The sequence below is a fragment of the Toxotes jaculatrix genome, chromosome 1 (assembly GCF_017976425.1).
Source record: "Toxotes jaculatrix isolate fToxJac2 chromosome 1, fToxJac2.pri, whole genome shotgun sequence".
NCBI lineage: Eukaryota > Metazoa > Chordata > Actinopteri > Toxotidae > Toxotes > Toxotes jaculatrix.
This window is the reverse complement of record NC_054394.1, coordinates 15,118,152-15,131,659: the sequence shown is the minus strand read 5'-3', so window position 1 is coordinate 15,131,659 and position 13,508 is coordinate 15,118,152. Positions and strand designations below refer to the sequence as shown.

The following is a 13,508-nucleotide window of genomic DNA, read 5'->3' as shown; positions in this document are numbered from 1 at the left end:
TGTTGCCTTCTTGTCTTTTGCATTCTCTGCTGCTCTCTTTCACACTCTTCTGTCTGTCTGCGTTGCTCACACATCACTCAGTCCTCCCTCAATTCCTCACCCTGCCACTCTCTCTCTCTTTCTTTTTCTCAAATGTAACTCCATGTTTTACCATCATATGATTTCGCCTCAGATGTGAAATGTGTTTCACAGCTCCTCCACAGTGTCAGGAATAGTCTAGCTGTAACTGTAGCTAGTTTTATAAATAGGCTCTGGCCAAAGTTCAGCATGCGACACAGTGTCTCAAGACATTTCTGAGTGCAGGTGGAGAAAGATCTTGGAGAGGGACTTCAGCACTGTCTAAAGTGCAGCTAGACTTAAATGTATAAGTGAAACAGCTGTATGCTGTAGCTATGTAGTGCTGTTGAATTGTATTGCGTTATACAGAGAGGTGTTTCTATAATTTTTTTCACCTCATTTATTTTAACCATGAAGCTAGGTTAATTAACTGTATTAGTTTTAGCTAATAAACTAGCAACTGAGTGTATGTTGCCACTGGAACACTGAATTTAAAACCAATTTTCAGAATCCAAAGTTGCATGTTGTATGACGTCTGAAATTCTGTTTAAAATATGTTTTATTATTTAAAAACTATGCCATTGTGGTTTGGAATAAACTAATGTGACCAGCCCATTGTTGTGGTATTTGCGAAAGCTCACCATATTGTTGCCTGTTCCATAAACCTAAAACCACACACACACGCAGCATCACCATTTTTGGATTCTTTGCATTGTCTAGATCAGCTGGTACACTTGAATAACCAGCTGTTTAGCATCAGTTGTTAAGATAACATGCCAGAGACCAGCAGTTGCACTAACATGGACTCCACTAAAAATTGTAATGTGTAAACTTTGTTAATCAAATAGTTCACTGACTCTATCAGCTGTGAGTCTTGAAGGATACTAGTTATATATAGGCAGCTCTCTCTCCTTATAAGGCCTCAGGGAGAGGTAGGTGGGGGTCGATCGGAGACGGGTGGTGGTTTTGTTGGCCTGGTGCTTGGTTTAGGCTGACTCCCTGTGGATTCAGGCTGTCAACCGAAGTCGCTGCAAAGGAAATCTCAAGGGGTAAGAAAAATAATTTTTTGACTCTGTTTTCTGTTGCTATCCCTTCTGTATCCTCAGTTTTTTCCATCTACTTTTGTTTCAAAACCAACAGTGGCAGCTTTGATCAGTGGGATGAAAGTATATAGAGATTAGGGCATGACCAGGGGATGTTGTATGGTCCCTAACCAGTGCTAATAATAATCAAAGTGATGAAAGATAGGATTTATGAATTATGAAGGATGTACTGCAAATCACTTGGAACAAATTAGTTAACCAGTGTTTTGAGGATAATGACAGTAATTATCTTGTCTGGCACAAGAGAGACAGACAGCAGGTCTGTGTGTGTTTATCATAGTAACACTCTAATTGGTTAAAATGGACTCTGACAAGACAGTCAAATTCAGTAGGGACTGCTGCTTCATTGGACAAATTGATGGTGTGTGGTTCTGGGTCTTCTATTGTATTGCCCTCATTTTAACTTGAGGTTATGCATATGTTCACCAACAAATATTTCATCTTAAATTAAGAAACTTTAATGGACTTTGAATGAACATGAAAATGAACATTATTCAACTGTATTGCCCTTGTCATTAGTCAGAGCACAAGCAGTCTGAATAGCAAGTGTTTATGATGAAGCTACAGAATTTAAAAGGTTTGCACAGTTATGGTAGAGAATGTTACAGGTTTACTGTTACAGGGAGAGAGGCTCAGGTGTCATTTGGCAGGCGTTTATGCTGTTACAGTATTGGCTGGACTGACAGAGGCAGAGGGCTGTCACTGGGCTGTATAGGTATAGGACCGTTGGGACTAGAATATAACCTCTCTGCAATGACCACTTGCCTGAGGGCAGCTGAGTTTAATGATAATTTTCTTTGTTTTGATCTTTCATTGTAAAGCATTTTGTTTCTCAGTTGCTCAACTGAATTTCTGAAATTATTTATAGCAGGAATGATGTTGACGTTTTCAGTGGCAACTATTAATGCATGTGAAAGAGTTTTGAACTTGAACATGTAAAAGAGTAAGTATATTTCTACCTAAACCCCTCTACTGCATAACCACATGATTCAACCAGGAATTTAACAGTCGTTACTGACTTTAGGGGTCAGAGGTTAAAGGTTAGGGAATAGGGCATTATGGTGTCATCTATCTGCTTGACTGGCTGCTTGATTGACAGTTTTGGGGCATTCAAAATGAGTTAAGCAAGGCTTTGGCAATAGTAATGGTGACCCTGAAGCTGGGGTGAGTGTTTCAGAGATGTGGAGGTAAGGATGTCTTTGCCAATGCAGCACATCTCAGTAGCTTTCACGATGAGGCTGGGCAGGGGAAATCGCTTCATGTTTCATGTGACCTTATTTCTTGTCTCTGAAGACTTAGGTGATGTAATGCAATCATGTTCCACTATGTGTACATGATGTAAGACGAAGTTATGCTCTTGCTTTGGTGTTTGTACTGGAAGAAATGTTTGTTTCAGACACCCACTTAATAAGAAACAGTACAAATTATTTGGAAAGCATATGTTGTCATTATCTGAGAGTAAAAACTAATTCCAGTTTTCATTACATAAAGGCTCCACTGTTTAACTGAGCAGAGTGTAAATACACACCATAAACATGTCTATGAATTGCATCAAGGGTGAGCTGGTCAAGATAGCCTTGGTGATGTAGAGTGATACTGTGGATAGTAAAATGGAGACTGAACTGCAATTGTGGCATGTCACCTTACAAACTTTGGAGATTTTTATGTAATGCCATGTATGTAGTGCAAATCAAGATGCATTTTATGTCTGTGAAACAGACTACATTTACAGTCTTTTCTTTCTTATGTACCTGTGTTAATATCATCGGTGTTAGGTTCCTGCTATGTTATGTCTCAGTTTTGGTGTTTGTGCAGATTTTGGGCATACTAGAAACTTGATAAGTAAGATCAATCTTTTTATGTTTAATTTTGTATTGTTTCATTCACCTGTCTTGGAAAATTACAGTATTTACTGTTCAGCACAGTGCTGTATTAACAGCTGTCAAATTGAAGGACAGTCTTTGGTGCTGCTTCACTGTCAGTTGCTATTGATATACATGCCTTTTGTTCATGCATGTCTGTGTGTCTGTCTGTGTCTTGTAATTGGTGAAGCTACCAGTAAGACTGCTGTGTTTTGTGTGTGTGTGTGTGTGTGTGTGTGTGTGTGTGTGTGTGTGTGTGTGTGTGTGTGTGTGTTTGGGTGTGTGACAGCTACATGTGTCCAAATTCCAAGAGGGCTTTTCTTTTTCTAGAGGATGGGGCAGCAAACACAAATATATTGCTCGTCATTGTTGCCACACATTGTTGCAAAGCACAGAGTCATGAACACAGAGAAAGACTGCATTTGGCTGCCAAATGCCCCCAAACGCTCCTCTACCTAATTAACCATCCCCTTCCTTCTTTACAGTTGACTACAAAATCCTTTGGGGCGGCGAGCCTTTGTGTTTTTGTGCGTTGGTTTCACTGTTGTTTGTCTGACCTGAAGGAATGAATATACTGTACTTTGTTACCATGTCAGTATTTCTGTGTTTGTGTGTCGCTGGTCCAACAGGTCAGTACCTACAGTGTCATCATGTCAGCGTGGATCAAACGTGGGAATTACAACCAGGAATACCACCACAAAAAAAGCCGATATGTGGTTAAAGAATACAGCAGGTACAGGATAGACAAAAAGGCCACAGCAATTACAACTAAAATGCCAAGCTAATGCAGCACTTTGATAGGTCTAATATTATTACTAATCATAGTATTGTAACAGTAGTAAGCTTTGTCAGTACTAAACCTGCAAATTCTGCCACATTAGTAAATATGGCAAAAACGACCTCACTTAAAAACCCAGCTTAGGTTAAAGTCGTAAAGCTAACCTGGTTAACATCTGGCTAACATCCAGCCCAAACTAACCCTGAGATGGCAGGCTAATCTTGAAAATATTTTTCACAAGAGATGTTCCAAATTGATCTTTGATATCCATATCAGGACTAATCAAAGCATTTTTCAAAAGACTGATTTGTTATTGGTTACTATGCAGAACTCAGAAACACCCCACTGCGATCTGTTAAAACACTGAAACCTATTTGCAATGCACAGAATTGCAAGTGAGTGAATTGCACGGTCTTAATGAAGGACCCATAGTGAGAAGGTACATCAGTGAGCTGGCCGAGAAAAACTGCAGAGGATTTGCATTTAAATTGCAGAATTTCTCTCATGCTTAGGAGAGGCTGTCCAGATTTTCAAGCAGCAGAAGTCTGATATTGATGCCTCAGCACAGGAAGTTTTGATGAAAAATGACTTAGATTTGTAGTCTAGTGTAATTTGCCTAATTTGCCTTTTGGATTGGCTTCACTCATTTTAACAGAGGCCTCTCTGGGAATCTGTATTATGTAAAAAAAATAGCAAATGTTAAGTTTTGATTTTATTGGGATTGTGACAAACACTAACAAACTGACTGATGTCAGTTCTAAAGAGTCCAACACCAAGAAGGGGAAAAAAAATCTTTTGCTTCCAGTAACCATGTTGAGTGTTTATGTATGCTTGTTTGTGTATGTTATTTAAGAGGAGTACCGTGTAACGTGTATTCTGCCTGCTGTATTTCATGTCTATACTTACCACTTCAAACATCTTCACTTTTTCTTGCTTCTGCTTTATTTTTGCTAATAAGCAGCTCACCCCCACACAAGTCTGACCTTTGTTAAATAAGGACAACTTAATAAGTTTAACAAAGTGTTCAATGACAAGTGTTGGATTCTTTTATCTAATGTAGTGGTAGCATTCCTGCTCGTATAGAGCTTATTTCTCTAACCAATGTCCTATCTTTTTATTTCAAACTCAGCTTAAGTAAATGCTTAAATACTCAAGTATGAAGCTTGTGTGTGTAATTTGTCCTGAAAATTGACTGGCTGATTTGATAATCAAATGTAAGTTTGTCAAGTGACAACATTCTAGGAATGATTACACAGCCATGATAGATATGGAACTTTAGATTTTTTATTTTCTTTTTTTTTTCTTTTCTGTTCTCTTCGCACAGGTTTCTCACTCTCTATATAGCAGCTTGCTGAAATTTGAATTTTACTTGCTTGTCCAATTAGGATGAACCCTCACAACTTCCACAGGCAGTGTAAATGGTTGTCATATCCCAATCTGGCATCCACTTGCAACACAAAAAAACTCCTTTGAATTGCCTCATGTGCCTCATCAACATGCAACATTGATACTCCTGCCCTAGTCTCATCACGGTGCCAGATCATCACAAAAACATCTTTGTCTGTCTCTGCCAACTTTCCCCCTGACTTTATGGACTGCAGAGTACTCCGTTCTGTTTTCTGGTGGCAGTAGTGGAATGATTTCTGCCCTGAATGCTCTAGGGACAACAGTGAGTAAGACACATACTCGGACCTTCCCACTACTGGATATGTCTCTCCTGTTGACAAGCTCCAGCGCTCAGGAAACAGGCCAGATTTCAGCTCTAGGGCAGCCTCTCATGGAATGGGCCTTGAATGGCGTAGTCTGCTGAATATAGGATTTGGCTATGCGCAAAAAAGATTGCTTACAGCAGCAGCAAACAAAACAAAACAAACAGGGGGCATGTTGTGATTAATCATTGTACTTGCATTTCTTTTCTGTCTTTCAAACAGCTGTCACTCACAGCGGTTCATGACAAAATGGCTCTCCAAATGGACAACAGTTGTTGTCCAGGAAGTTCTTAAAGTTCTTATAACTAACAAAAGCTGGTGAAAGACTTCTCTTTGTGGTTTCCAAGGCTGACAGATGTCAACCACATGAGCCCACTTATGAAATTTTCCCTAAGTCGGAGTCTCATCTCTCCTCACAGAGTGGTCAGGTCATAGATGAGTGTGTGTTGATAGCCCAGGCTCAGTCAGGGAGGTTCTACTTACTTGTCCCTACTATGGATGATCCTTGGAAAGTGTCCTGCATTCTTTACATGAACCAGATTCACACCCTTTTGTCTTATGTTGGTGCCATGGCAAAGGTTGTAAAGCATGGGTTGTTGTCCCTTAAAACATTTAAAGCCTGTCAGAGTGGGAAAAAGTCTGTGATGAAAAGAAAACAAATCCAATTTACAATCCTAATTCAGTAAGTGGGGCGGCACGGTGGTACAGTGGTGAGCACCGTGGCCTCACAGCAAGATGGTTTGGTATTTTAACCTGCCACCTGGCTGGAGCCTTTGTGTGTGGAGTTTGCGTGCTTTCCCTGTGCCTGTATGGGTTTCCTCCCACAGTCCGAAGACAATCTGTCTTCGGATCCACTGGCAACTCTAAAATGCCCATGGGTGTGACCAAGTCTTTATGGGTGCACAGTTGAGGCAAAACAAAAGCTCATGTTTTGGTAAATATTAGGTAGGATTGGTAGATCAGTGCTGATTGACTTAATTTCAAATGTTAGCGCACCGATCAGCTGAGAACAGTGAACAGAGCTTGTTCGAGGTCTCTGTCTTTGCTCATGGAACTAGGATTATAATGGATAACTTTCATCATTCAATGCTTTCATTTAAAAGCATTTCCATAGTTATGTAATGGGAAAGAAAGTATGTGGTGTCAGATTACAAGCACTGTCAGGCACTGGACACAGACAGCATTCAACTTGATATTTGCACTGGCAGGCACCTGCATAGCAGCTGTCCACATGCATTATACATCTTCAACAGCACAAGGCATTTTTTACACACATGGTTGTTATTGTTTTTAAACCGTTACCACTAACTTTGAATGTTTTTCTGGGGGGCAGAGATTTGCCCTTACATGAGGCTATTAGGAATGACGAATATTCACACCTTAAATATACTATATTTCACAGTCTTACAATATTTACATACAAACTAGTTAAGTGTTCAAAATCAAACATTTCTAAGAATTTACTCAATTCTCAGCCTATGTTTTCCTGAAACTGACTCACTCTTTGTTTTTAGCTCTGAGGCGATGGAGGAAAGATATGAGCACAAAACACAAGCTCGCATCCAGGAAGTGGTAAGAATCTATGAAATCACGCTATCCAGACTTGCATAAAAACAATGGATGAAATTTGTATCTCATTGTACTGTTGGTGCTTATGATAATAATACATTAAAATGAATGAAAAGTTACCCAACCAATTAGGAGAAGTGTGTTGGGGGTTTGATATTAATTGGTATTCTTGTTTACCTTTCTAGGTAAGGACAAAAATGGTGGACAAATATGTGCGTGAGGAGCCCATGATCAGGGGACCAAAGTTCCTGGTCAGACTCAGATCCCACACTGTGTTTGAAAACACTGCAGTCAAACTCTTCTGTACTGTTGAGGGCTTCCCAATGCCTGTTGTAAAATGGTGAGTAAGAACAAATAACTTTTTTTTACCTTGTCGGCTGTGGCCTTGGTGGTAGAGCGGGTTGCTGTAATTTTCCTCTGTTTTAGGTACAAAGATGGTTTGATTATGGACATGTCCTCTGGAAGGTACCTGATTGAAGCCAAAGGTGGAATGCATTCTCTGGAGATCCCAAGGTACAATAAGTTCAAGCACAGACTTTAAAATTATTTAACAGATGCCCTGTAGAGTTTGTGACCACTTGATAAGCCGCTTTTCATATTATTGATAAGATGCAAACAACTCATGTTTTTGAAGAAGATGCAGTGTGCGTCATTTGCACCTTTATTTGTGGTTTACTGATAAGGTGCAAGTGTGCGTCAAAACGTTAGTCATTTGCACCCTATCAATAAATTGCTACAGTGAATTGTGTGCTGTAATATCTTAATTGGGTTCAGTCATTGAGAAGTGGCCCATTGAACAGTTTGTAGTATATTGTCTGATTCTGAGAGCACCAGCCTCCATTTGTGGAAGGGCTGAAACACAAGAGATTACTTCAGTGCTGTTACAACACTTAATTGTATTTTGTTTCACACTATGTACACACAAGCTTTGAGGGAATTTTTAAAGACTGCAGAGAGAAGTCATAGTTTGTAGTGGTACTATGGACTATTAAAGGCAGCAATGATAAAATAGAACAAAGAGAAGACTAAAAGCTGATGTAGACAGTGGAGGCATCTAAACATTTAAAACAAAGGTTTGCTCAAGACTACGTCATGAAGCCTCCGGAAAGCTCCCCTGCCAGTCCCATCAGGATTTGCACACAAATTCAGACTACAGTAATAACATCAGAGTCAACTGACTGTGTGGGTATAGGCTGTGTGGTCACATACTGTATATGGGACAAGAGCATATCCCGCTCTCCCTCCAGTCTTAGGAAGCTCAGCTGTTCAAGTGCTGACCTCAGTGCCACATGATACTCCAGGATTCTTTCAGTCATCACTCTTTGCTTGGATCCAGTCACCTCTTAGTTCATTCTGTCTGCTACTTACATACGTTTCAACCCACAATCAAACTCACTGCATTATTTCTTGAAGTTTAGATTAATGCTCCTCAGCACAAGAATAGTCTGAAAGTGGAAATGAGAGCATTTTATCAGCAAAAAATTGTCTAAACTATGATTGTTTGATAAACTACCATTTACACTGAATGTGGTGTGTTTGTAAGTACCATTAAATGTACCATTTAACTACCATTAAATGCTTGGGATGGTATTCAATTTTTTAAAGAATATGCTGGAAGACTTTGAACGATAAATCTCCATTGAATTTGAAATTATCAGCAGCTCATGGAAATTTTAAGCCAGACTCATGACAGAGAGAGAAAGTGCAGAATCCCTATCTCCCAGCCTGTCGATCTTGGATCCTTACACCAGAACATTCCTCTGCACACCCTCCCACCACCCCTGCCTACATGCATACATACATAGACACACACACACACACACACACACACACACACACACACACACACACACACACACACACACACACACACACACACACACACACACACACACATACACACACAGTTGCACCAGTGCAATCATTTCTGTGCATTTGAAGTGTTTACTTAATGTTATGAGTCAAAATAAGAACACATTTGCTACTGTCCCTCAGCTCCCTGCTGCAACTTACTGTAGTCACTTCCTCTAATGATGCCAAAGTTATCTGCTTATGACTACACCAGCCTACGGGTGCACAGGTTGGAATTCCAGTGTTAGATGATACCGCTGTAAAATGAAGTTGTGGAAAAATTGGTGAGAGGAGCATCAGGGTGAGAGAGCGAGTCAAGGAGGGATAGAAAGATGAAGAGACCGTAGGTTGGAGATAGAATGACAGAGGGAAGAGTTTAAACTGAGATGTTGGGATTGCTCTTCAGAACATGCATTTGTGACATATAATGACTGAGACAGGAACATGGCTTTGGAACTTCTGTAGTGGTGCTCTTGTGCTTCTTTATCTGGTTCATACTTGACACCAGGGGTTAACGACAGTCCTGTCGTCAATACCTATGACACAGGTGTTGATTTATAGTCCAGTGTCAGATTTCACCCATGGATGGTACCTCCACAACAACAGACACACATATCAGACATGATCAGGCCACGTTTTGCTTTAATTATAGAACTATAGAAATGGTGTTTACTTTTTCTTTCACTTTGTGATCTAGAGCAATGCTGGACTACACACCTACTTACAGAACTGGAGTTAAGTCCAAGCAACTTCTATTTGGCCTCATTACCAAACAGGAGACAACTGTGATAGAGAGGGGCCATTGTGGTGAGCAGTGGCAATGGTTTTTCTATGTGTGCGTTACTGAAAAAGAGAAGATGACTGAATCTTTCTTCAACTTATTTAGTATAGATTTACTATCAGCAACAACTTCTAATTGCATCGAAAACTTGTAGGAGAAATGAGAGGCAGTCCAAACTGACTAAGCACAGTTTTTGCAGTCTCTTTGTGGTATTTCCATGGCTGCCACAGCTCCAACATGTTACATTTTTCAGGAGGTGCATGTCAGCTATGGCGTAGCGATGGCAACTACTGTGTGTGCCTCATTGCTGTGACATAACCCCCGTGCACAGAAGCATAAATATGCCTTTAGTCTTTATGTAGAAATCTATGTATCTCATCTTCTTGATTTTTCAAGCATCTGTGACCATATGGCTCTTGTACTAACATTACCTCATCTATCTAGAGTAGGTCAGGTAGCATCAAATTGAACATGTAGTATTCCCACACAGGAGAGCTGTCAGTCAAAACCCATACCTTGGATACCTTTTCTGAACCCATACAGCAATGTTGTACTATATGTATGAATAGGGACTTTGCTCAGTTTCTGCTGTTCCCTCTCTGCTTCTGATTATCACTGGCAACATAATGCATCCATGTGGGAAATTATTGCTCATGTGGTGCATTAGTTTCATACACCTTGTAAAAGCAAATCCACCCTGACATTACATCAGTAGGTTACTTAGCCCTGTTAGAGCAGATCCTCATGGATATACAGAGCATCTGGTATGTGGGAATTTTCCATTTCCAACCTTTTGATTAAAATACAATGAGAGTCAATACCCAAATTGTGCTTTCTTGTGTTTTTTTAGATGCTCAACTGATGATACAGCCCAGTACACAGCAGTTGCTAGTAACAGCCATGGACAGGCCTCTAGTCAGGCCTCCATTATCGTCAAGAGTAAGTCCTTCTATCTAGTTATCTGGTATCTGATGTTGTAGTGTGATTTTTATCATCCAGTCAAACTACAAAATGCACATTTATTTCTGGACACATCACATTTAGCCGATGCACCTGGATCTATCTACTTCTAGACTGTCAGATTTCCATTACCACCATCATTTAACATCTGTCTGCTTTTTCACTAATTTCTCAGCTTTGTTATAACAACTGCTGCTAAGAATGGTCAACTTTTGGTGTGTTTGTTCTCTTCTTTAATCACATAGGGTTCAAGGAGGAGGAAGAATCCTGTCCATATGCATGGCTGCCTTTCACAGGTATGCATCATGATTACCTCCACCTCCCTCTAGATATGACCACAAATTACAAGATCAAAACCACTACCAGGCCATAACATATGTTTCTCTTTTCAAAGTCAAGTAACAAGTTGTTTCCACCAACCCTATTTCCATCTCCCTCTTATTCTTTGTTTCTTCCTTTCCCTTGTCTCTCAGCTGCCATGCTTCCCCAGATCCACTACACTAAAATCAACATTACTTTTCTGGAGAAGTTTGGGCCAGTGTTTTCCACCGAGGGAGAATCTGCCACTCTGTCTGCTACCATGACCCTGAACCCCAACCTGGCCAACCTGCAGCCTGAGGCACAGTGGTACAGAGATGGTAATGTTATAAAGTAACAGATTATCACAAAGCAATTACACTATCATTGCTAGTAATAAATAATAACTGTAATAGGTTAATCTTTAATGTTCAAAATGTTTTTAGAAATATATAGGTTTAGGAATTTATCACAGAGGTTCATAAGAATTATGCAGTGACACTAAATTCAAGATCCTGTCTCATTTTAGACACTCGTCTGTTTGACTCTAAATGGGTGAAGATTGAAACTGGCAGAGGAATTACCACCTTGACTCTTCCTAACCTCTATAAGGATGATGAAGGTCTTTACACACTACGTATGGTCACTAAAGGAGGCACCGCAGAACACAGCGCATTTGTCTCTGTTGCAGGTGAGGTGTACCAGATGACTGGAAAATCTAAGAGAAGCTGATGACTTTAAATCCTGCATTTAGCTGGGGTTTTTCTTTCAGTGTTATTGATTTGTTTTCAACACAACTCTTGCCTCTTTTGTGGATTTTACAGAACTCTGTTAATATACTTATTTTGAATAGTAGTACTTACTTGTAACATGATTATTAAAACAAAGTCACCCTGTCACCTCCTGTCCTGTGTAGATGGTCCTCCCCCAGTCCCTGGTGCACCTGGTGCTCCTATGGACATCAAGATCCACGATGCCAATAGAGACTATGTCATTGTGTCATGGAAGCCTCCTAATACCACCACAGAGGGTCCAATCTTGGGATACTTTGTGGACAAGTAGGAGTTATTGATATAAACAACATAAATAGATAAACTGAACAACATAAAGAGAAACTAATTACTGTAAGTCATCACATAGAGTTTTCTTTAACTATCTGTACAAATGATGGGCTTAAAGTCTCTAGGGACAAGCAATCCTTCCATTTTCTCTTTTCTTCTCTATGCCCTCATTCCACTAAGGATTTCCTCTGAATACTTAGCAGCTAAGCTAAAAATTTTACCCCAAACAACCTTGAACACACTTTGATATTAATGTACAATATATTGGAGCCTTGGATGACACCAGTTTCCTACTTCTATAATTATTGCTGAGTATGGTAATGGACAAAAACTATCTCAATTTAGATAATTTTTCCCTGAAGTCATTATATTTTTGTGGACTGATGAATTGATCACTGCAATAATTTAATCTACTAAATCCTCTGAAATACTGTTGCCTGAATTCCTACATTATGCTTTTGCTGTCAGATTAATTGTTGTAATCACCATCAGAGTTGACACAACTTTTATGTAAGAACCTTTCGAAAAATCTCTTCTGCAAGTTCAACCGCCACTACATAAAAACTTTAATTATACTTTTTAATGCTTAAATACCTGCAATTACATGGTGATATGACACCTGTCAGAATCACCAATATTGTGGTAATCAAAACCGTGCATGCAACATGCTGTATTTTACTCCTCTGAATTCTTTTCTCCTTTTCCCTTTTAATGTTAATGTAGATGTGAGGTTGGTACTGAAAACTGGACCCAATGCAATGATCACCCCATTAAGATCTGTAAATACCCAGTGTCTGGACTGTTTGAAGGACACTCCTACTACTTCCGTGTCAGAGCCGTCAACTCTCATGGAATCAGCAAACCATCCCGCATGTCTGACCCTATCGCTGCAATGGACCCCACTGAGTTTGAGAGGCTCCATGGTGGGTTGAACAGAATTAATACATAGAGAAATGTTATCCTTGCATTTTATGATAGATCATCTGAAGACTTGATGAATGCTTTCTGTAGTCAGTGACATGTCAAATGTTTTTGGATGCATTGTTGGACTTAAAGTTATGTTTTCTGACATCTTTAAATTGAAAATATTTGTTTTGCTTTTTTTCATTTCACTGACTCAACTGAAAAGCAGTTTACCATGTAGGCACTTGATGGATGTATCCACATATTATTCAAACCAACCACAGCTTTTCTTTTGTTTTCCCCTGAAACAAACAATCAAAAATCAAATCTTTGACACGCAGGAAAAAATAGCTTCCTGTAACCACTGTTGTTTTATTGTGATATGTGATTTTTTTGGAATGATGTGTGTTGTTATGGAACTACTTGCCATTTTGGCCACCTATTGTAAAAGAGATAGTAGATAGTATGATGATTGGAGTGGTTGGCGTGCAGTTATCATTCCTTCACCAGTATGCTTAAAGGGACCTCTTTTACATGTATCTACATGGCTCAAACACTGACATAATTTGTTTTCATA

General features: G+C 39.6%; 1 protein-coding gene across 1 annotated transcript in view; it reads left to right on the top strand.

Moving 5' to 3' along the window:
* The first annotated feature begins 982 nt into the window (after positions 1 to 982).
* myom2b (myomesin 2b) overlaps positions 983 to 13,508 on the top strand; it is a 31,679-nt gene continuing 19,153 nt past the window's right edge. Inside the window, exons 1-11 of the mRNA XM_041035029.1 lie at positions 983 to 1,106; positions 3,652 to 3,755; positions 7,024 to 7,081; positions 7,264 to 7,418; positions 7,505 to 7,591; positions 10,561 to 10,649; positions 10,916 to 10,966; positions 11,144 to 11,308; positions 11,497 to 11,658; positions 11,884 to 12,025; positions 12,752 to 12,951. Coding sequence (XP_040890963.1) covers positions 3,673 to 3,755; positions 7,024 to 7,081; positions 7,264 to 7,418; positions 7,505 to 7,591; positions 10,561 to 10,649; positions 10,916 to 10,966; positions 11,144 to 11,308; positions 11,497 to 11,658; positions 11,884 to 12,025; positions 12,752 to 12,951 — 1,192 coding nt within the window. The 5' untranslated portion in view covers positions 983 to 1,106; positions 3,652 to 3,672. The remainder of the gene's footprint in view (positions 1,107 to 3,651; positions 3,756 to 7,023; positions 7,082 to 7,263; positions 7,419 to 7,504; positions 7,592 to 10,560; positions 10,650 to 10,915; positions 10,967 to 11,143; positions 11,309 to 11,496; positions 11,659 to 11,883; positions 12,026 to 12,751; positions 12,952 to 13,508) is intronic.